Below are 23596 nucleotides of genomic sequence, written 5' to 3'. Positions count from 1 at the left end.
TTCTAGATTTTTCTGAAACGATCCTATTATTTCTTAGATATCATCATTCTAAGTAGTATTTCAATACAATTGTATACCACAGCTTGTTTAGCCATTCCCCAATTGGTAGGCTTTTCTTCAATTTCCTATTCTTTACCACCATAAAAAGAGCTGTATATTTTTATACATAAAGGTACTTTTTATTTTGATCTCTTTGGAAAGAGACCTTTCTGTTTTATTTTTAAAGAACAATCACAAACATGAGAGACTTTTACCTCAAAAAATTTCAAAATATTCTTCATTCTTTTTATGAGAAAGTCTATAATAGACGAACAGATCTATTTAATAGACGAACAAGTATTTTCAGGGATATTTGCAAATACAATATATTTGATTAAGTGTAGAAACCCAATTAACTGTTTCCTTATGGTAAGAGTAATTGAACTTTGAACCTCAAAAAGGCCCAACCCAAAGTCTTCTTTGAGAAGTATGGAGTTCATGTTAATGCTGGCAGTGCCACCAGTCTGTTCTGGGGTGTGACTTCAAGGCCTCAACCTTTAAGTTTAGCTCTTTGAAATAATGTCCATCCAGATGAGGGGCCTAAAGATGACTTTTCAGATTAAGCTCAGTGAGAGAAATGGATTCATTGCTCATCTACCTGGAAGAGTGATATCTGGCTAGATATCAAGGTTTGGATCACACATAATACCTTGCTGGTGGAAGATTTTTTACATAAATCGCTAGTGGCTCCTCTTAGATTTTCATGATCCTGAGGACTTGGCATCTTAGTTTGGAGCCATACTTCCAAAAAGATCTAACATAAATGTGGTAGAATTGGATGGACTTTCTGTGAATATTATTATTATTATTTTGAACAAGTAGCAGTTATAGGACACAGTTTTGGCTGACCTGAGGAAATACCTGTCCATTTGGGAACATATTTGGGTACTTATTCCTCCTGGGGTAGATTAGATTCTTTATACTTTTTCTATTTTCAAAGTTATGTGGCCTAGTTTTTCAGCTGATTTCAAAACAAACCCAGACTGGTAGCCCTAACTACCACTTCCTATTTACTTCCTCTTTGCTTGAGGGAATTTAGGTTTCTCTTGGAACCTCTGCCATCCTTTGGAGAATCCAAAGAAAAGAGTCTGGTGGAGTGTGGGGTAGCAAAAACAAACACAAAAACAAAATGAAGACAAATGGTTTTGTGGCAAAGTTTGGGTGCATTGTCCAGGAAAGATAATGAATGAATTGAGAAAACTTAAACAAATATCAAACAAAGCCTCAGAGAAGAGGAGACTTGATGATAGCTTATAGGACCACAGCTTCTGTACCCTGATTTCAGGAAATACCTTGATCTTTCTAACTCCAATCTACATACTAGGAAAGTATCTCTAAACACTACTTCTGGGTCAGGCTACCTTTGTTGTGGCTAGGAGAATAGATGAGAGATAAATTCTGGGTGGGGTGGGTAACTAAGGCTACTAGGAAGAAAAAATCATAAGGCATGAGCGAGTCTTAGAAGAAAGTGAATTCAAACCTGCTTATGATTTAAAAAGGTCTTATAAGGAATACTGGGATAAATCAGGATAGGGTAGATTAATGAATATTTGCACTTGTCTTTTTTCCCCATTCCCTTTCATTCACCCATTTCTGTGTATAGCAATAGAATGAATAGTATGGTGGGAGAAAATATTGAATCTGAAATCTTAAGAGATCAGAGATACTTAACCTGGAAGCAGTCCAATAAAATATAATGGACCCCTTCTCAGAATAATGATTTAAAATGCATAAAATAAAATATATAAAATTAAAAGGAAACCAATTATGTTGAATTAGTTATCAAAATATTTTTAAAAAATTCACAGATCCCCTCTTAAGAACCCCAGTCCTAGTCTGACTGCCATTTAGCTAGTTGGGTATTTTCACCTCTTAGGACTTCAATTTCCTCATCTGTAAAAATAGGTGTTGGCTTAGATGATCTCTAGGGCCCCTCCTAACTCTGTAGAATTTTATGATTCTATAATAACAGGTTTTAGGATTACAGAACCCAGTTCTGTTAGCTCTGCCCCAGTGTCTTCTAGAATATGATGTGGTAAATAGGCATGTCATTTTTTTTTCAATAATACTTGTTGAGTGCCTACAGTATTGCAAGGCGTTGAAATATGTTCTTTGTATCCCACCTTCCATTTTGTTACCTTATTCCTTATTGGGCTCTGGCATATCATTTTATTACCACTGCATTTTTACATCCCACATGACTGCCTAGCAAGTATATGAATTTATCAAATTGTATAGAAATCCTGATAACAATAAATTTTCTTCTATTTTACCTGCCACTCTGCCTGGAGTTATATTTCCTTTTATGTTTAATAAATTGTGAAAATGAAGACAGTAATCTATCAGATGCAATGCTAGGATTAGCTCTCACAGTTTATTAATATAAATTTTAATGTAACAAGTGTAAGTGTAACAGCTTACTTATTGAGGTATAGGCTTCCTGGGACTTCCAGGTGGTATACCAGGTAAATAGGGAGGATTGAACTCTTTTAAGCAAAAGGACTGAGCTTTGACTGATTTTCTTGTTTATTGCTCAGAGCTATTTTTGTTGTTGTTGTTGTTGTTGTTGTTGTTGTTGGAAAAGAGTTTGTTTCTTAACTGCCTTGATGTAGGACTTCTCTTTGGTTTTGGTATGTCTTGCTAGATGATAGAAGGCAAGCAGCTCTAAGTTTAAGTAATGGAAGTTTAGAGGGGTGACAATACAAATACTGAGAAGAGAAAAACAGAAAAGTGCCTTTGATGAAAAGCTGATGTTTGTGATTATAGCAGAATAATTATGGTAGGCAGTAAAGTCACCTATTTGAGGCCCACATGAATTATCTCTGTTGAAATCAGAGAACTATTAGGTTATTGAAAGAAAAGGGGGAGAAAAGGATAAGACATAGGAGAATCCCTTTTAAGAGGATGTCTGGAGAAGGGACTAGACTGTAAGACCAAAATAAGATCAGTATTAGGGTTGGGGCTCAGCTGAGTCCAGGAGTACCCTTTTGTGAGGAGGTAACAAGATCACATGATGAGAAGAAATTGGCAAGCTAACTGGAAGAACTTGTTTAGTGGGGTTTAAGAGGGGTGAGCCTCTTGGGAAGTCACCATAACTAATGAGATGTCCCAGATAGTCTTGTGAATTATATGCATTCACTGTATATTTATAATAATGCTAGCCATGGAGGGATGAGTGATTGGTTCAAGTAACAGAAAAAGCCATTTATGGAGGTAGGTTCCTGAGCTACTAAGGAGAATAGGACAGAAAGTGAGTTAAAGGAGCAATCAAACAAATCAAAGAGTACAGACCTGAGCCTGAAAAGAACAAAGAAAAAGCATAGGACAAAGGGGAAATATACTATTTGAATAGTTAAATAGGCTGTGGGAGCTGTATATGAGCCAGGTCCTTCCACCTAGTTGAGCCCCTCTTAACTTGCCTGTTCTGACAAGCCCTGGAAATTGGTGGCTTCCTAACCTTTATGACCTTTTAAATGATCCATCAGAGGAATCTTTAGTCCATAGAGTTCCAAAAGCTCCTTCTATTCTAGTCTTTGAAAATGGAAAGGTATTTTTGGCCCTCATCCTGTACTGATGATGACTAGAGCCCATTCTGCCAACTTCACTTCCCCCTGTCATTTTTCTTGGCTGCGTTTTGGTGTCATTGGGAGGACAGATTGCCCAATGTGGAAATCATGTTTGCATCTTCATTATTTAGAGACCTTGGGGCACAAAGAAGAAAAAACACTTGGTTTTTTTCTTCCTGGGAGTCATTGTGTACCCAGAAGAGTCCCGTCATATATTTGCTTTATGTTAAAAAATCTGTGATATGCTTTTCCTCTAACACTATATGTTTCCTCAGCTATTAAGGATTAAGAACTAGGGCCCTGTTTTATTCTCCAAATATACAAGATTCCATCTAGGAATTGACTCATCTAGAAGATTCTGCCAGATAAATGTATGAAATGTTTAGAGATGTTGGTTAAATGTCCATATTTCCTGCTGTAGTCAGTGAATCAGCCTAATCATATAAGGTTCTAGTCCCCTACCTAATGTCTTTTGTCTTGCTTTTGCTCCATAAACCCTAGTTTTTTGCTGGAGGGCAGGCCCTTCATACACCATCCTCAAATCTAAATCTGAACCTTAAGTGCCCAGTGGCCATTCTCTGCTGGTATAAGTTTTGGCAGGTTTAGTACCATCTTCCTTATTTGCCTCAGGGGATCAACTCAGTACCAGAATCTCGAGGGAGTTCTGCCCTAGCGTCTCCTCACACCCCAAACTCAGTTGGCGCTCCCAGGCCACAGGGAGCGAGGAGTTCTGATTGATCTATTTTACCACTGAGTCATATTCCTCACAGAGGAGTTGGCTTTCTTTGGGGAATCTCTCTGCTGGTACAGTATTACGTCATTACTACCATCAACCTCCTCCAGTCTTCCTGAGTCAGCTTATTTTTCTAAAAGGAGCAAAGATACTAGCTTTTCTCTAGCCTCTAAATGCTGAGGGCAAAAATTAAAAGTCCCTTTTATCCTATATTACACTGTGAGGATGCTGAGAGCTGGAAAGTTCTTTGGAAAAATAAAAAGGACTATCAAATGCTTGCCATTATTATCATTTTCATAAATTTGAGGGTTGCCCAGAGCTTAGGAAACTTTCTTTTTCTTATTGAAGACATTTCTGAGAGAGTGAAAATATGAATAGCTATCCACAATGCTCCATTTCTTGCTAAGAGCCAGCTCCATGTTTTGGATATTTAGGATATAAAACATTTCTAGGTCATACTGTGTATTCAGATTGTCTTAGTGATAGGGGAGATGTTTAAAGGTCTTTTTTCTCCACCAGCAAAGCCATCTTCTTTACTGACTATTATTCAATCACTGCCCATCACCACTAGCATCCTTCATGATAACGGGCCTGGACTCAGTTTCCTATAGCCTAGGAACAGCTCTGCATGGCCCAGAGCAAATTGTGTGTTGTAGTTTGTCCTTCTTAAGAAGCAAGGAAGGAAACAGGCATTTATTAAGTGCCTATTGTCTTATTTGATCTTTATGACTCTTGAGAGGTAGGTGCTGTTTTATAATTTTTTACAGTTGAAGAAACTGATGTTAAGGATCTTAACATAGCTAGTAAGTATCTGCAGGTGATTCCAGACCCAGCAAGTACTCTATCCATTGCACCTTCTAGATGCCTCCTAGGGCTGAAAGACTCCTTGCATTGGATGGGCAGTTGTCTGGAATTTTTCCAGGCAGGTATGTTGGATCCAAGTCAGTTCATTAACCTTAGTTATTATTACCCCATAGATGTGTCAAGGAAGCAGAGGAGTACAAAAATCCTTGGCAGATGAGGGACAGGTAACTGTTCTAGTGGATTCCTGAGACCAGTGAAAAGAGAATCCAATTCCAACACGATTTAGGCATTATGTGCTTGCTTTATTTGGAGGGAGGGAGGGAGAGAAGGAGGGAGGGGGAGAGAGAGAGAGAATCCAAATCCCAGATCACATTATCAAAATGACAGTTCTTTTTATCAGAGTGTTCACACTGCTTACAAAGAATATAAACAAAGTTCCTTCAAGACTTCAGACTCTTGAGGGTGAGGGAGGGTTATAAGATCAAAGGATTTGAAATTCATGTTTCTTCCAAATGACTGCCAAAACTTCCCTAAATTATTTGACTTTCTGTTCTTGCAGTCCCATCCTCTTTACCTATGCAACGCCAGTGATGATGATAACCTGGAACCTGGTTTCATAAGCATTGTCAAGCTGGAGAGTCCAAGGAGAGCCCCCCGACCCTGTCTATCATTGGCCAGCAAGGTAAAGTAATGATATAGAGGGCAAGGGCTATAACATAAGCAATGTGCTTAGAATTTTCCTAGTTTTGAGAGAATCACATGTTTATGGCTCCACTTGGATCTCCAGAAATCATTATCTTCCATTAATTCAGTCAATCACTTTTCCCAGTTTCGTGCTCAAGACTTTCTGCTATACTTATCCCATAGCTGGAATTAAGAGGTAGCCATTCGTTGACCTGTCTTCTGAGAGAGAGCTCCATGTTACTTTTCATAGAACTGCCAAAAATGAAACATGATTTCACATTGGATCCCCACCTTCTCTTTGCTTAGAACCATCATCATCATCATCATCATCATCATCATCATCATCATCACAACAGTAATTGATATTTATATAATAAGATTTATAGATTGCTTGCTGAAAGCATCATCATCTCTTAGCATTTTGTTTCCCATATTTAAAAATTTCAGACTATAATTTACTAACTTAGAAAACTAATTTTTAGCACCTGCTACATACAGGATATTATAGAGATATACAAAAAGGTGTAAAACAGGCACTTTCCTATAGAGGTTTATAATCTAGTAAGTGAAATAATAAAATTTTACAAGTAACTAAGACAAATATTATACAAGAACCATGTGATTAAAATGCTATAGTAATTTAGAGGAGAAGACTGATTCCTAATGGGGTTTTAAAAAATCTTTAGGAATCAAAATCTACTCTATGCATTGTCCATGCCTAACCCAGCTGGGCCTAGAAGACTGATAAGTGGCCAGTAGGGTTCAAAGTGGGATTTAGGAGTAAATTTTTTAGGTTATATTCAGTTGTCTATGTTTAATAGTCTGTAAAGTTAGTCAAGACCCAAAGTGCATTGTAGAGGGATAACTTGAGTTTGAGACATTATACTTTGTGCCAAAAGTGATGTAGCAGGATAAGTGGGCAGAATCATGGGGTAAAAGAGAAATAATATCATTTTGGTAGAAGTGCTACTAGTGAGTCTGTACAAGGTGAATGCAATATACTTCCTCAGAAATGGAGTTTTACACTTTTGCATTTGTAAAAGTAAAAAAATAAAGGAACTAGCCCAATGGCCTTGAAACATGTTCTGTGCTCTTTTTTGGTCTGGACTAAATAATGCTGGAGGTTGCTAAGCAACTCTCTTTGCTACTTTGGTGGGCTGGGCTCTAATTGTACTTTTTCTGGAGAGGCTGTCACTAAAATTAGTGTGTGAAAGCAAAATTATCTTCCATCTTGAGGAGGACCTATGAATCTGCATTTTAACTTTTTAATTCCCATAATGTCTCTTTAGAGGATTCATTCTTTCCCTTCTCTTCCCCTATCCCTCACCTTTCTGAGGCTTTTAATGACTTTATTCTAATACTAGTTACCTCTAGAAGAAACCAAGGAAATTGCTTGGTCGCTTTTGGGAGGATGTGGAAATTGATTGCTTTGTGCATCCACAAATGCCAGTCATTTGCTGCCATCTGTCACCAAAACTGGCATTTTTCCTCAAACCTGGGCCTGGAGAATCCACTACCTGAAAGTCCTGTTTGTTTTTGCCTCTTGGCAAACATCCTAGTCTCTTTGATCGTTTTTTACTACTTTGTAATTATGGGCTGTAATGGGCTGGGACGTTTGAACGTTGCAATAATTACTTTCTACTGTTCTTTACCCCAGCCCTTCAAAGAGAAGGGTGGGAATGGTAAGGAAATCTTTAGATTTCCCCCTTGTTCCATCTTAGTATACCTTCATCCATTGCCTAGTCCATACAGCCTAGATGGAATGTCATCTTGAGGGTAATGATAGGAAATGCAGGACCTAGGAATCCTGTTTTTTAGACCTATAAGATGATGACTCAAACCTGTTTATTCCTGAGTAGTCTAAGGGAAGACAGAACCTGGGTAGTTTGGTGCTTGACTGATCCCCTCTTCCTTTAGTATGCCCTAGAGTCATAGTGTTCCTAATGGAATTTCTCATTTTTCCCTAGCTGCTAGTCCTTGATCTATCTCTATTACTCCAGATATCCCATTCTTCCATTTCCTTAAGGTTGATTAGATCTTTAGACTGATCCAAGCTAAATTTTGGAGTTATAGATTAACTGAAATGAGGGAGATCTGCCAGAAATACCTAAGGAATCTCCTTCCTGGGAAGCTTTTGAAATCTGGAGATTTTCCTTTTTGCCAAAATAGCTTAGTGCCTGGAGGCAGTGGGCTGAACTAAATTAGCTCTTTGTACCCTTAGTGTAGCATTTTGTGACTTTCCAGGCTGTTGACTTTCTGAGCCCTTGTCTTGGGAGGGAGGAAATGGGACAGGCCACGTGCTACCCTGCCCTGTCTTGGGAAGAATGGGTAGATGAGATTGAGAAGATGCTTTTTTCCTTATACTCTTTCTTGTCCTGGAGAGTATTGCCTAGGTATCCCCCTCCCCTTACCCCTAGGCTCCTTTGCCCAGAGGCTGCTGGCACTAAGGGGCCCCCCTTAGGGGAGAGGAAAGCCTGGTGGAGCCTGCCTGGCAAGAGACCTGCCCTGACAGGCTCTTCCTGGGACACAGAGATCAAAGAGCTGGAAGAAAAAAAAAAGTGTAAGTAAATTCTAGCCCCATACTCTGCTTCTCTTCCTGCCACCACCTCTTAACATTTAGGTTAACTCTTTCCCTGCTGTTAAGGAAACCTCAGAACACATAGCTAGCAACTCCTGTAAGGCAACTGATCTAAGGAATCCATGGAACTAAGATATTATCATTGAGATAAAATTATTTGTTCTAGAATATAAAACTGGCTAGTAGTGACTGAAAAAGCCATTTACTAAAGTGGGAGGAGTTGGGAACTATTACATTCACTCTGGCAGTACTTGACACATTCCTCTCCCCTATATCCCCATCAAAAAAACTTCCATGTACTGGAGGGTTTAGTTTTATTATTCTTTCTCTTCCTCTTTGTCTTTTTTATGTCAGGAAAATGAGTTTCCTTTCATCATTATCTTCTGTCTGTTTTTGGGTAGAAATGTCTTCTCATTTGTCTTTCTCCTTATCTCCTGATGTTACCATCTGACAAGGGTTAGGGGACAGAGCTAAGAATGTAGACTCCTTTAAGTTATCTTGAATTGAAGCCAAGGAAAAGGCTCACAGGCCTGGCAGAATTCCAAGGCCAAGCAGTGTATGTGTAAGGGAGACAGGTGAATATGTGGAAGAAGAGAGAGTCTTTTAAGGTGGACTGTTGTAGGATCATAGGAGGGGGAAGGAAAGAGTCTAATAGCAAAGTTGTCCTAGGTTCTCAAAGTACCACTTAAAAAATTAGGACCTGGGCTCTGCTCTTAAAGAGAAGTTGGCCTCTCAAGAGCCCAGATCTCCCAAATCTCATCCCTGGAAAAAAAAAGAAAAACGGTGAGTTACTCCTGCTTTGGGGATTTGTAATGAGAATGCTCCTTTGAGGAAGCAGTGTTACTATGCACATAGATCTTGAATACTTCTTGTGTGTGAAGTTAAAAAGGATACAAAATCAGACAAAATACAGTGTTTCCTATCTTCAAGGAGCTCATGATCTGATTTTATAATTTTTATAAAGCAAGCTATTTACAAGAGAAATAGGAAATTGAGGGAAAGCACTAGAATTAAGAGGGGTTAGAGAAGGATTCCTGTAGAAGATGGTATTTTAAATTTGATTTCATGAGTTCATATCTGGCCTCAGACACTTACTACCTGTGTGACCCAGGGCAAATCATTTGGCCCTTTTTGCCTCAGTTTCCTCATCTGTAAAATGATCTACAGAAGGAAATGGCAAACCACTCCAGGCTCTTTGCCAAGAAAACCCCAAGTGATGTCACAGAGTTAGACATGACTGAAAATGACTGAACAACAATAACGACGGGGAAGTTAATAGGAAGGAAAAAGGGAGAGCATTCAAGACATGGAGGACAACCAGAGAAAGTGCCTGGAGCCCAGATACCAAAAGGAATCTCCTTTTGGGAATCCTGACTTTATTGCTTGTGTCTCTTTTAGGCCCGAATGGCAGGTGAGAGAGGAGCAAGTGCTGTCCTCTTTGACATCACTGAGGACCGTGCAGCTGCTGAACAGGTACTAAGACACCTGTAGGGACTTTAGGGAGATAGAGGGAGGAGAAAGAGATTGATGACCTCTTGAGGGAAGGGGAAGTAGACACCAGGTGTGGCCCTGAACTTGAGGGAGGCCTTAGGAGGGGGTGCTAGATGATTGACAGTGTTTTATTTCATTCAGCTGCAGCAGCCTCTGGGACTGAGGTGGCCAGTGGTGTTGATTTGGGATAAGGATGCTGAGAAGTTGATGGAGTTTGTGTATAAGAACCAAAAGGCCCATGTGCGAATTGAGCTGAAGGAGCCCCCAGCTTGGGTGAGAGCCCCGTGTTTCTACATCTTCTACCTTTATCTCTGGGAATGGGTTTCTTCTCTGCCAGGATGCTATTTGTCAATTGGGTCCTTTTTGAGGAACATAGAAGAGTCAGGACTGTTGTGCAACTTTCTTGAATGTTATCCCTGATTTTACCTTTTGTGTTGATCACTGAAAGATAGCAAGACAGCTCAGGAGGCAGGAGCCTGGCTTTTTAGTTTCTTGCTGCTGTTGTTGGTTCATTTTGTGACCTACGTCCAGTCATTTCCCTTCTCTGAGCCTTCATTTTCTACACTTTAAATGGAAATGACTGTGTTTGTAAAGGGTCTTTCAGCTCCAGGTAATTATAACTAGAAATACTTGAAGCATACAGAGATTAAATGACTTGCTCATGAGGCCATACAATTACTATCAGACTTAGGATTAGAATTTAGGTTTCTTGATTCCCAGTTAGTTTTGTTTGTTTGTTTGTTTGTTTTTTGGTCGTGCCACAGTGCAAGTCAACCAGGACTCATTTTGTACTTTACTGTGACTTTTCCAAAGGATCCTTTTCTTATTCTCCAAAGCGGAATAGTTTCCATCTCATTCCCATTAGGTAAATATCCCTGGAAAGAGAGACACCCACACCCACACCCTCTTGCCAATCCAAAACTAATCAACTGGAAGAATCAGTGGTGAAAATGGGGAGTGATCATCTTCTGGGTCCCCAAATTGAATGTGTGAATTTTTTGTTATCTCCCCTCTCCCTTCTGCCTCCTAAATAGCCAGATTATGACGTGTGGATACTACTCACTGTGGTGGGCATCATCTTTGTGGTCATTCTTGCTTCTGTGCTGCGGATCCGATGCCGCCCTCGCCACAGGCCGGTGAGATTGGTGGGGAGCAACAAATTTTTGGTGGTGGTGGGGAGCAACAAATGTAGAATGAGTAGTATTTTCAGTTCAGATTAAACTGCTTTTGTTGTTCACAAATCAATCCCTTACTCACTATTTAAACTTCTCTCATTGAGATCAATCCCTTTGGAGAAGTGAAGATTTGCTGTATGAGCAGTGTGAATGTGTATGATAGACAGAAACAGATGAAGAGGGAGTTAAAAAGAAGTAACTGCAAGTACAGTGTGGTGGTGAATTAATAATGACTTAGGTTTCATTTTGGGGGCTCTTGGGTGGAAAAACAGCATTAGGTCTTAGAAGCTATTGGAACCAGATAATGGACTATAGTCCTGGGGCTGATGGGGCAGTTAATACCTGTTTCTTAAGCCCATACTTCTCTTTTCAGGAGCCCTTGCAACAACGAACAGCTTGGGCTATCAGCCAGTTGGCTACTCGAAGGTACAAGACTAATTGCAGACAACTCCAATCCCAGTGGTCTAACTCGGGGAGCAGCTGCAGTTCTGCACCCATCTGTGCAATCTGCTTAGAAGAGTTTACAGATGGGCAGGTGAGGAAGGTGGCCCTAGTTCCCCAACTTGATTTCAGGAAGGACTAGAACTTCATGGGAAGTTTTCATAGGGAAAACCTTCATATGATGCATTGGTAGGACTATATTGACTTTTTCTGTTCTTTGTTCCTCTCTCCAAATGGTGGAAGTTGGGGAAGAAGGCCCAAGGTTCTGTGGTTGTCCATTTTCTTATTTTAGGGGGAGGTAGTAGAAAGAGACAGCAAGAAGTTAGGGTGGAAAGGTGAGATGCTGGGTTGGGCTCTTCATATTTTTGTGACTTCATATTCTTTTGGGTCTTGATTCTATTCAGGAGCTGCGGGTTATTTCTTGTCGCCATGAATTCCACCGTACCTGTGTAGACCCTTGGCTGCATCAGCACCAGACCTGCCCACTCTGCATGTTCAACATCATAGGTAGGCTATTTGAACCAAGAATTCCCTATAGAAAAGGCTTGTTTTGGGGAAGGTTGACTAGGCTTAGAATTCAGGAGGAAGAGTCCCAGTAGGATAGATGTACTGTGTGGATTTATCAGGAAAGAGACCATCCAAGTTGGAGGAGAAGAAAGAGACAGAATTCAGAGGGTATGTGTGTGTGCGGGTGTGTGTGTGTGTGTGTGTGCGGGTGTGTGTGTGTGTGTGTGTGAGAGAGAGAGAGAGAGAGAGAGAAGGTAAGGTATAGGAGATGAGGTCCTTAGTCCCCTAAACTGAGAAATTGTACCAAATCTTGAAGTTCTTCTCTTTTTCTAGAGGGAGATCGATTTTCTCAGTCCTCAAGGCCCTCACGTCCATATCAAGAACCTGGCAGAAGACTCCATCTCATTCGCCAACATCCTGGTCATGCCCATTACCATCTCCCCGCCGCATACTTGCAGGGCATTTCGCAGACTCCAGTAGCCCAAGTCCCTCGACCTGGCCCCTTCTTAGCCTCCATGGAGCGCGGTTCTTGGTCTCATCGCCCACCCAGAACCTTGCGACTTGGACATGCATGCACTCAGCCTCGCTCAGCGGCTACTCCACATCCCCATGCTGCTAGCTGGAGACTGGGCCACCTCGGAGCTTGTTCTGGGCAGCACCCATCAGCTTGCTCAGCTTCCCCACGATGGGCAAGGCCACATGACAGCAGTGGATCAGGGGAGAGCTATCATACAGAGAGAAGTGGCTATCTGGCAGATGGACCAGCCAGTGACTCTAGTTCTGGGCCCTGCCATGGTTCTTCCAGTGACTCAGTGGTCAATTGCACAGACATTAGCCTTCAGGGCATCCATGGTAGCAGCTCTACCTTCCGAAGTTCCCTTAGTGACTTTGACCCCTTGGTATACTGCAGCCCTGAGGGTGAAACCCGGGAGGAGGTGCAGCCCAGCATAGGTTATCGGCCCCGCTCTCTGGACTCAGTGATGCCAAAAGCGGATGTCCAGATGTCCAGTCACATCCACTACCATAAGCACCGGCACCATCATTACAAAAAACGCTTCCAGTGGCATGGCAGGAAAGCTAGCCCAGAAAATGGATTATCCCAGCTCAGACTTGGAGCTTCCCGGACAGAACCCCAATCAGAGCCACTACCTCTTGTCCAAAAAGTCCCCAAATCTATTCCCCCATCCCCATCTAGGCAGCTCTCTTATCCAAGGCCTCAGGCCCTCACAGAGTTACACTATGGCCCTGAAGAAAACTCTGGCCCCAGCCCTGCTCACCTTTCTAACCCTTTAGGATTACAGAGATCTGGTGTCTTGACACGACATCAGCAAAGGAGACGGAGGGGGCTCCCCGAGCCAGTCTCTGTCACCCAACCCCAGGATGTTCCTGTGATCCCTAACTTGCAAGCCCTTCCCCATAATGATTCTAACTTAACGTACCCCTGGCCTCGAGAAGCCCACCCATTAATCCCTGGACCTTTGGGCCTGGATACAAGGCTGCTATCAGATACTTCAGGACCCTGTTATTCAAGCTCACAGCCTGTGTGGCTGTGCCTCACACATTGCCACCCACTGAGTCCTTGTCCACCTGAGGAGAGACCCATTGAATGGAATCCTGGTGTCCCAGATGACAGGCCATGTCCTTACCCACATTGCCAGGCGCTAACAGCCCAGCCCGGTGAGTGTCCTAGGAAGATTAAGAATGGTAGGAAAGAGAAGAATAGGAAGAATAAGATATGAGACTGAAGATGATCTCTCAACAAATATTAAATGTGTACTATATTTCAGGCAAAGTGCTGTACTAGAATTACAAAAAGTAAACAAAAAATAATTCTTGCTCTGAAGAAGCTTACATTGTTTTAGAGGAGATAACATATACACACAATACATAACATTATCTTAGGGGAGATAGCACATATATACAAAAATTTGTATATTTTTTTTTTAGGGAAGCAGCAGTTGGATGGTAGTAGTAGATAAAGTAAAGATCATTCTTTTTGCATTTGGTTTTTAGTAGTAGATAAAGTGCTGGATGTGCAATTAGGAAGATTCATCTTTCCTAGTTCAAATCCAGCCTCAGACACTTAGCTCTGTGATGCTATGCAAATCACTTAGCCCTATTTACCTCAGTTTCCTTATATGTAAAATGAACCAGAAAAGAATATAAGTGCCAAGAAAAACTCAAATGGGATCATGAAGAGTTTGAATACAACTGAAAATGAACAGTTTGTTTTTTTGGAAGAGATAACATGTAAACAAACACATATACAAACATATACACATTTTAGAAAAGAGAACACAACTGAATTCCAACCTGTCTTTCTAGCTTTATATATCACTCCCTGATCCTAAACATCCCATTTCTCATCTCTATTCCTTTGTAGCTCTGTTTCCTTTCCTCAAATGCCCTTATTCCTCAGCTCTGCCTCAAACTCCCTGTCTTCCTTCAAGATTTGGCTCAAGTAACATTTTCACCTGAATGAAACGTCATCATTACCCTGATTTTAGTGCCCTCTCTCCTAAACTACTTTGTATTAAACTATTTTGTTTGTTGTTCTCTTTATGTTTATCCTTTATATACATTTATATACTTATCTCCTGTTAGAATGTAAGCTCCTTTAAAACTGGAATAATTTCATTCTTTGTTTTTGTATCCCCAGTACAGTGCCTAGCTGCATGTGTGTGTATTTGTGTGTGTGTGTATGTGTGTGTATCACCTTTGTCTCATTGGATTTCTTTTCCTCAAGATTAAAGAAATCCCTTTTATTTGCTAGATCCAACATGTCCCAAAAGGGACCTCACCCCTCTTCACTATAATCAGATGGCAAAAGGTGATTTAATTTTCTAATTCAACACATTGCAAAAATTGTTTTCCCAAATCACTCCCTTCCTGATATTTCTCCTCCTAGCTATTTGTCCCAAGTTTAAGTATCTGGACTAAGGCATTAAGCTGCTCCCTCCCACACTCAACCTGGGCTCAAGAGCCCTAAGACAACAAGGCAACCTAGGAAATGGAAGAATATAATGCTTATTGATTTTTGTTATGCTTATACTGATTTTAGGCACTGGCATGTACTTGTTTTCTTTTGCTGTTAATAGGAAAATGAATCTTCCTTTTTTTTTTTTTTTTTTTTTTGAGTCCCACCTGAGATTTCTCTTGGTTCTCTGCCCACCTTTTTACACATCCCTTTCAGTTTCTGTCTTGATGTTTCCCGGCCTTGCTGTCTGTTTTCTGGGAAGTCTTGGAAAACAAGTCAAACTTTCTTCCAGAGATTTATACCTTTCTCTTTTCTCTGAATACAGGTCCAGAGGAGGAGATTGAAGAGCTGTGTGAACAAGCAGTGTGAGATGGGACAGGCTCCAGCTCAAGGCCTCCAAAAACAATGTGCCCTGGATGACTTGGCACCTAGCCCAGCTCCAAATCCCTGCTTCCCTCCCCCTTGAAGAGAAGAAAGGGACTCAGTGAACACCCTTTCTTTGGCTGTACTGAAACAAGTGTTAGTGGAGGGGAAAAGGATGATGGTGTTGAGAGTACTCTTCCATCTCCCTGGTTTTGTTTCCTACTCTTGGCTCTGGAACGATGGTTTGAGATCCACAGCATAGGCGAGTCACTGCCTCGCAGGACTTCCCACCTGCTGCTTTGATGAGCTTGGCTCTCTTTCACATTAAACCTCCAGAAGACAGATACATTGAAGGGTAGCTTCTGGGCCATTTATCTACAGCCCACTAAAGACTAGAGATTCCCCACCTTCATTCAGAGCCCTAGAGTACGCTGTAGTAGTGTGGGTTAGCCGAGTTAGTTATGCATCCAAATAGACATCTGACCCTTTCCCTCTTTGGCTGTAAACCCTCCCTCCCCCAATTAAATTCTGCTCATTGTTTTTATTTGAGAAGGGGGAAAAAGGGAATGAAAGGACAACTGGGATTGAGAAGATCCTTATACACACATAGTGAATTATCCACCTTTGTGGTATCCACTATTATTAAGTCACTGGCTAAGCCCTGGATTTAACATCATGTTCCTTAAATTAATCATTGTCCTTAGAGTGGATTCATAGGGTCTTGAGGGGCCTGACAAAGCAGGTCCTCAACCTGACCTTTATAATCTTCCACCATTGCAGAAGGGACTCTGGCACTGATCCCAGGCAAGTCACTAAACCATACTTGCCCTGTTTTGCCATTTATAAAATCTGAGGCAGCAGGCAGGATTTGTCCTCCAGGATCCCTAAGGTGCATTCCACTTCTAAATCATTGACTGTACTTGTAAAGGTGTCTCATGTCTATCTTCTGAATTTCCCTGCCTCTCACCTATCTTTATAGGTGGCATAAAGAATCTGGTATAGGGAGAAAAGAGCCAGTTCATCAAGTGGACAGAGATAAAATAGAAAAGGGATGACTCCCAGAAGCAGGGAGATCAAAACTGGAGCAAAACAGAACACACAGGATCCATGAGACTACAAGACATGAAGGTTCAGCTCTGCAATGTGAATCATAGCACTTGTAGGGAAGGCATGAAAGGAAGAGTAGGGGTAGGACAAAAAGTTATGGCCGGGGCACCCTGAGGTAATTTAAATCTTGTACCACTCTCCTCAGGCTCTACCCCTTTTTGGAATGGGAATGTGGGGGAAGCAAGAATAACTTGAAATGGAAGTTCTATGGCTTTCTAAATTGGTGGAGACAAAGAAGCAGCATCTCAGAACCCACATGGTTATTTATATCTGAACCAGACACAGAAAGATGCTTGAATCAGGCACAATGTTGAGAAATGTATTTATTTACTAATATATTTATCCACATAACAGGTCTGATTTTGTGTTTTTGTTTTGTAACGTCATCAGGGTCATCAACAGAAATAGTCCGGACGGGGCTAGGAAAGGGTGTGGCAGTGGAGTTGCTTGCAGGAGTTTATTATGAATCAATCCCCTTTGGATTGAGGGTTCAGTCACAATTTATCTTTGGGCAAATAAAATTTAAGTTGCTTTTTGAATTGTGAAATGAATCAGGAAGGGGGGTTTGAGACTTACTGGCGTTTTGAGATAAATGAGATACTCGGATGTAAGGTCTTCACAAATTTGAGTTATAAATTTCAAATGGTCCAAATTAGTGTGGTTTTAAGAATAGGGTCTGAATAATTTATGGGGCAAAGATACAACATCTATTTACGCCCTGGAAAAGTCGAATTTATTTCCTAGTTATTTCACAGTAAGATGTGTTTCAACGGATGGGTAGGAGAGTCAGTCGAGAATTGATAGCCCCTAACTGTCAGGGGCTATGCTAAAAGCTGGGGCAGAAAGAGATCCCAATGTCTGCCACTTGTAGCCTAGGGGTGACCGGCTGCTATATCCATGGGAAGGGTGATCTGAAACCACAAAGGAACTTAGGTGGGATTTTGAGCCGAGACTGGGGAGGACAAATGAAGCCATCTCAAGTCAAGGAGAGAGTGAAAATGCATCAACTCTAGAGATGGGGTTTCCTGGACCAGTAAATTCGCGTAATGAGGTTCAAGAAGACTAGAATGGGAAGGGCCAAGTCATGGAAAGCCAAGCAGAGAATCTTATTCCTGGAAGAGGCAGCCGCGGAGGTCCCCGTAGCCCGAGAGGGGAGGGGGCGACTGGGGTAGACACCTCGACCCTTACAGGGTCTGGAGCCTGTCACGTTGGGCCTATGCACAAATTACGGACGGGGAAGTAAATGCCAGGTGAGGTGCTGGAGCGTTGAACGCTTCCCAAATTGCTGCCCTGTATGCGAGACTTGGGTTTCCTCCGACAGCCCTGCCACGAGGGGGCGCTATTGGCGTTCTCGGCTCTAGGAGCTAATGCGACGTGTAAACTGTGAGCTCACACTTCGTTTATAAGTCCATTGTGGTCCCATGTCTGTGTCTGAATTTATAAACATGAGAATCTCACGCGCCTGGCGACTGGGAAGTCAAAGCCAGTGCAGGCCTCCCTCGGGACCTAAAGCCCGGGCAGAGGGGCGGAGCTAGCGGGAGACTGGGCGCAAAGAAGGCGGGTTCCATTTCCTGAGGAAGACGAAGCAGCGTCTCCCGCGCGCTCTGTCCCCACGAGATTTCAGACGACCGCCTCAGAAGCCGAACTCGCCCCCGCGCGCCCAACTCAGGCAAGCCGGAGCAGGCCTTGAGCCAGGTGTTAACCTGGCTCCGCCCTCTAGGCGGGAGAGACCATCTCGCGGCAATTTGAGAGGGGGCGAAAGAAACGAGCGGAAGTTCCTGTCTTGGGGCACGCCCTCACCGGAAGTCCTTTGGAGTGGGCCGGGAGAATACTTCCGGTGCAGTATGAGACGCCGACTGAAAATCGTTTTCGGTGGTGGTTGGTGAAGTGTTTTTTTGGCTCCCAGGCGGCGATGGCGTTAGAGACGGTTCCCAAGGATTTGCGGCATCTGCGAGCTTGTCTTCTTTGTTCTTTGGTCAAGGTACCGGCTCGGGATTTGGAGGGTATCTGTTGAGGGGGTGGGGGCGCGAAGGGAGAGAAGGGACCGAGGGAAGGAGAAAGCCCGAGTTTCCTTGCCCCGACACGAAAAGCCTTTCGTAGTTCAGTGCGGCAGCGTACCCGTCTCGCCTGCCGGGCGTCAAGCACCACGCTAAGCGACCGGCGGTGTAAAGGCCGCGCACCGCCCGTCAGTCAGTCAGGGGAGACGCTAAGGAGGCAGGCCTCGGCGGTAAGGGGGGCGGGAAAGGGAAGCCGGGAGGCAGAGACAGGAGAGGAAGCACTAGGGACGGCCGCTGAAATACCTGGAGTTTGCATGTCTGTGTGTCTTGTGTGAGGAATGGCCGGGAGGCCCGTATCTCTGGGTGGGAGGAGGAGGAGGAGGGGGGACGGGGCACGGAGGACTTGGCATGTCCAAAGGGGCATTTATCAAGTAAGGTGGGTGACGTTGGTAGCCGAAAGGAAGGCGGGCTGCAGTTGGGGCTTTCTCAACCAGAGTCCGGTCCGAGGGGAGAAGCGGGAACAGCAGGACTGCACAGCTGAGTGGGTGTTGCCAGCCCCTGAGCGACTGAGAGGATGGTAGTGCCTGCCGTAATGGGATAGTCGGGAAGAGAAGACCGCCTTGGGGAAAGGTTGATGAGTTGAGTTTTGGAGATGAGCCATATGCCTAAAGCAAGGGTCCAATCACTTCTCTCGCCTAGTCAAGATACTTTACACTTACTTCCCTTAAATCCCGACACAGACTTTTCTTTTTGGTATTCAAACCTTTCACGAGTTCACCTTATTCAACCCTGCCCCGAAACATCCCACATGCACTCCCTCTCCCCCCTCCCCCCAACACATACTTGCATTACAGGGAAATCCATACTAAAGCCTGCCCTTCCTTGGACAGGGAACTTCATCTCCTCCAGCCTTTGCACACAACCAGTCTTGGCCCCTGGGGATGACTGGACCACTCTTGTGAACCTATGTGCTAAAGGAATGTGAGTTCTTTCATATTCCCCGTGCCTAGTAAAGCTACTTAAACATGTTAGATATTAATTAGGTGCAAACCACTGTCCTGGGGTAGATGCAAAGATTGGGTAAATCTTTCGTGGAATTTACTGTTTAGTCTAGTGGGAGAGACAAAAACACAAAAAGCTATAATTCACAGATTATATGATAATATAAGATAATATAAGTGCATTAGGCAAGCACATTCAAACAGGAACCTAAGTCCTGAAAACAAGGGTCAAAAAGTTTAACAGAGGCTTTGTCAGTTGAGTTGTGTTTCAGAAGACAGATGTGAATTCATTAGTTTAAGATGGAGATTTCAGATTCTGGAACAGGGGCTAGGAACACTTTGGGATATATAGAATGGTCTAGTTTTGTTGTGGTATGGAATGAACTAAGAGTGACAAGGAATATATGGAGACATAATGAGAAATAGAAGGGTAAAAGAGGAGGCTAGAATGTTGGATTACTGTACTTGGAGCTAATAGAGAAACTAGGAAAAGGAATGACAAAGGAGGTTCCAGATGGAGATTGTGGTAGGGGGGAAAGAGGGGGAGGGTTTAGAAGATTAGATTTGAAGAAAGCAAGGGGGGGGGGGATGTGAAATGATATAAATTAAGGAAAGATAGAGTCTTGAGTGTCATTTAATTTGGGCCTGGGGAATGAAGGAACAGGTATTAAAAGCAACATTGAAACTGTGAGTGAAAAAGATTTGGAGAATTGAACCCAGAGCCCATATTGCCTGGGAATAACAGTGGGGGTGGGGGTGGGGTGGGAGGGAGGGAAAATCTAACTTTTTAGCTGGACCTACTAACTCTGCTTCCTTTTCATATTTTTTTAGACTATAGACCAATTTGAGTATGATGGCTGTGATAATTGTGACTCATACCTACAGATGAAAGGTAACCGAGAGATGGTATATGACTGCACAAGTTCTTCTTTTGATGGGTAAGTAGCTTCGGTGTCATTCTTTCAAATAGTTTCTCTGCCTTCTCCCATATTTGTCATCTAATAAAGTCACTAGGACCCAAGTTTATATTAGTGAAGGAGAGAAATCATAGATAGTCCCAAAAGGAATCTGAGGTATGACATAGGAAGGGTTGTTGTTGCTTTCTCATTTTTGGTGAAAATGATCTGTAAAAATGTTCTCCCTTTGGTCTCTCCCCTGCCCCCCCAAAAAAAAAAAAAATAGAACTGTAATAATTTCACTATGCACCCAGCTGGTATCATTCAAGATTAGGAAATGATAAGTAAGCCTGTCTAGGGCTTGGAGCCAAAGAGCAGAGGACTAAGCTTTCCAGAAGAAGCTTTTTGGTTTCTGTTTGGTTTCCGTATAGGGTCCGGTTCCTTGGGAACCGTCTCTAACGCCATCGCTGCCTGGGAGCCAAAAAAACACTTCACCAACCACCACCAAAAACGATTTTCAGTCGGCGTCTCATACTGCACCGTCTTGCTGTTTATCCAGGATGAAACTACCTCTTTTGTGTTAAAAGATAAGATGAAATAGGAAGAAATAACTATGGTAGCTGACAAGTCCACTGTTTATCCTTTTGTGTTTACAAATGATACTTATATTCTTTACTTCCCTCGTTTGTCATTTCTTTTCTTTTTCTAGGATTATTTCATCTAAATGATTTCCCTAACTTTTTATCCTAACTCTTTTCACCAACTTTCTCTTGATCTAGACCAGTCTTTAACTTTTTTTTTTCCAATAATTGAAAGGAAAATTAAAATCCAGTTAGAGAATAATGAAAATAAAGATGCAATTTTTTCCCCCACCATATATCCCAGGGATCCTTTAGAGGCTTTGTATTCCAGATAAAAACTCTTGGTCTAGATAGTCTCATTTAATAACTCATAACACCCCCCCCCCAAAAAAAACAAAGAAACGGTATTGAACACCTAATAGATTCCTCTAATCTAGTGCACTTTATTTTATAGATGAAGAAAATCAGGCCCAGGGAGATTTAGTGATCTACCCAAGTTCACACATCTAGTGGCAGGGCTCTTGATCTCTAATTCAGTTTTCTTTCCTTCTTTCTCTATACAGTATTCTGTACTATAAGTAAGATACTGCTAGGCCTTGTGGGGTACAATTTATGAGTATATCCCACAAGGCCTAGCAGTATCTTATAAGTTCTTCCTCAAGGGGAAAGTATCATATCCACCTGGAGTCATGAGAAAAGGTTCTGTAGAGAAGCTAGACCCTTGGAAGATGTCAGCGGGGAATTTAGTTTGGGATATATAGTGGTGAATTTGAGTGGTGGAAAGAGGAAGCATGTATTTTTATACTTCCAGAAGCAAGATGATGAATAAAAATATATTTTAGGGATGCTAGATTGTCCTAGTTGATAGGATTGTAGAGTACTTGTAAAGAAGCTGAAGCTGAAGTAAGATGAGCTAAGGCTATTAAAGTAGACTGGTGTCAGCTTGTAGACTGTCTTGTCTTGTCTGGTTCATTGGGAAATGTCGGAAATTTTTGAACAACAGCATGGAGTTGTTAGATGTGTGCATTAGGAAAAAATATGGCTGGAATGTGCAGGATGAATAGAAAGAAGAGTGTAGAGACTCTAAGCTTTCCATTTTGAATGATTCTGTTGATAATATAAATAAGAAAATTAAGAAAAACTGGTTGGGTGGAGAATAGTATAGACAGGGAAGAGCTCCTTCTGAAACTCTATATTTATTAGCCATGACTTGACTACTACACTGGCCATCCATCTCTAAGAATTACCCATTCCCTAAGGCAAAAAGATTTTTAACCTGGGCATGTTATGTTAACTTTTTAAAAATGTTTTGATAACTATATTTGTAATCTATTGTATTTTATTTTATTCATATAAAATCATTATCCTAAGAAGGTTGGAGAAGGGGTGGTCTGTTGGCTTCATAAGACTGCCAGAGGGTTCCATGATGCAAAAAAATTAAAAACCCTGCCCTAAAGGATATTGGGATTAGGAGTTAATATAGTGTTTCTGGTAAGTAGTGACTTGGACAGTTTGAAGTGATCAACCTCAATACTCAGGGTTTTCCTTGGATTTTTTTTCTTTTTTTTTTCCTTTTGCCTAGCAAAGAGAAATTTAGGATACCCTTCTCATTACAGGATCATTGCGATGATGAGTCCGGAAGACAGCTGGGTCTCTAAATGGCAGCGAGTTAGTAAGTATCATCTTGTCTTACTCCTTACAGAAATGTGTATTATAGATCCATATCTTTTTTTTCCTCTACTCCTGTTTACAAAGAAGGGTAAATGATTCCATTGTTGCTCTTGCCTTCTGGGTTTTGGCAGGAGGACAATGAGGTTAGATTGGGGGAAAGTATAGGTAGAATCTTTTCCTTCAGGACAGAATAAACAATCTCTTCTGTTCTAGAGCTCTCTTTATTAGTAACCTGAGCCCTTCTGCTGGCCTTCTATATATTCTTATCATCTCCTTTGATCTCATTTAGGTACCTTCAAGCCTGGAGTTTATGCAGTGTCTGTCACTGGCCGTCTGCCTCAAGGTATGCTGTCCCCTTTCTCCCTGTTTCATCTCTTGGCGTTCATCTGTTCATCAAGCATCCACCTGGATTTGTACTTGTAATTCTCAGTAATGATCTTTGACGAGTTTGCCTAGAGCCTGGCCCTCTCTCTATCCTCTATTCTCTACCTAATAGCTAAAATATTCTTGCTTTCTTGTTCTTTGTCTTCCTATATCTTTCTCACAGAGCTTTCTCTTATTTCAGGAATTGTTCGGGAACTGAAGAGCCGAGGCGTGGTTTACAAATCCAGAGACACAGCAATAAAGACCTAGTGAGCCCAAGGACGTCCAACCCTCTTTGCTCCAAAAACCTATTAGTTTGAGGGGTTTTTTTTGTTTTTGGCCTGGAGAACTGAAAGAATATTACTCATTTTCATTACTCTCCATTCTTCAGCATTTGAGGGATGCCAAGAGCAATAATATGGCTGATTTCAAGAACATTGGATTTTGGGTTGTTGAAAGAGGGTTGGATTCATAAGATTTTGGAAATGTCTAGGCAGGGTATACTATTTATTCCATCATGAGTTCCAGACTGTTGGATTATGTGTGGTTCAGAGGATAATAAATGTGAACTGTTTCAGTCAGAAGGATCCTTTCTCAGTTCTTTGGTTCAGACCTCTTTTTA

The 23596-nt window shown here is 42.0% G+C and overlaps 2 protein-coding genes across 2 annotated transcripts in view; both read left to right on the top strand.

Annotated features, from left to right (window-relative positions):
• The window catches only part of RNF43 (ring finger protein 43), a 79563-nt gene extending 64049 nt beyond the window's left edge, over positions 1 to 15514 (top strand). Inside the window, exons 2-9 of the mRNA XM_003767938.4 lie at positions 5702 to 5824; positions 9803 to 9877; positions 10037 to 10168; positions 10930 to 11031; positions 11444 to 11605; positions 11916 to 12018; positions 12352 to 13695; positions 15321 to 15514. Coding sequence (XP_003767986.1) covers positions 5702 to 5824; positions 9803 to 9877; positions 10037 to 10168; positions 10930 to 11031; positions 11444 to 11605; positions 11916 to 12018; positions 12352 to 13695; positions 15321 to 15364 — 2085 coding nt within the window. The 3' untranslated portion in view covers positions 15365 to 15514. The remainder of the gene's footprint in view (positions 1 to 5701; positions 5825 to 9802; positions 9878 to 10036; positions 10169 to 10929; positions 11032 to 11443; positions 11606 to 11915; positions 12019 to 12351; positions 13696 to 15320) is intronic.
• Positions 15515 to 18205: 2691 nt separating this feature from the next.
• Positions 18206 to 23558, top strand: SUPT4H1 (SPT4 homolog, DSIF elongation factor subunit). Its single transcript, XM_003767939.4, has 5 exons — positions 18206 to 18446; positions 20295 to 20401; positions 22557 to 22612; positions 22901 to 22954; positions 23177 to 23558. Exons 1-5 carry the CDS (start codon positions 18378 to 18380, stop codon positions 23242 to 23244), a joined length of 354 nt encoding a protein of 117 aa, XP_003767987.1. The 5' UTR covers positions 18206 to 18377; the 3' UTR covers positions 23245 to 23558.
• Positions 23559 to 23596: the final 38 nt, after the last annotated feature.

This window comes from Sarcophilus harrisii, chromosome 4 (assembly GCF_902635505.1).
Source record: "Sarcophilus harrisii chromosome 4, mSarHar1.11, whole genome shotgun sequence".
NCBI lineage: Eukaryota > Metazoa > Chordata > Mammalia > Dasyuromorphia > Dasyuridae > Sarcophilus > Sarcophilus harrisii.
Note: the sequence above shows the minus strand (reverse complement) of the source record. Positions and strands in the feature narration are given on the sequence as shown.

Excerpts from the sequence above, each read along its gene's own strand:
- SUPT4H1 (XM_003767939.4), top strand. The coding sequence starts at position 18,378 with ATGGCGTTAGAGACGGTTCCCAAGGATTTGCGGCATCTGCGAGCTTGT. Across the intron at positions 20,402-22,556 it reads ACAAGTTCTTCTTTTGATGG|GATCATTGCGATGATGAGTC; the intron begins GTAAGTAGCTTC and ends TTCTCATTACAG. Across the intron at positions 22,613-22,900 it reads CTCTAAATGGCAGCGAGTTA|GTACCTTCAAGCCTGGAGTT; the intron begins GTAAGTATCATC and ends GATCTCATTTAG.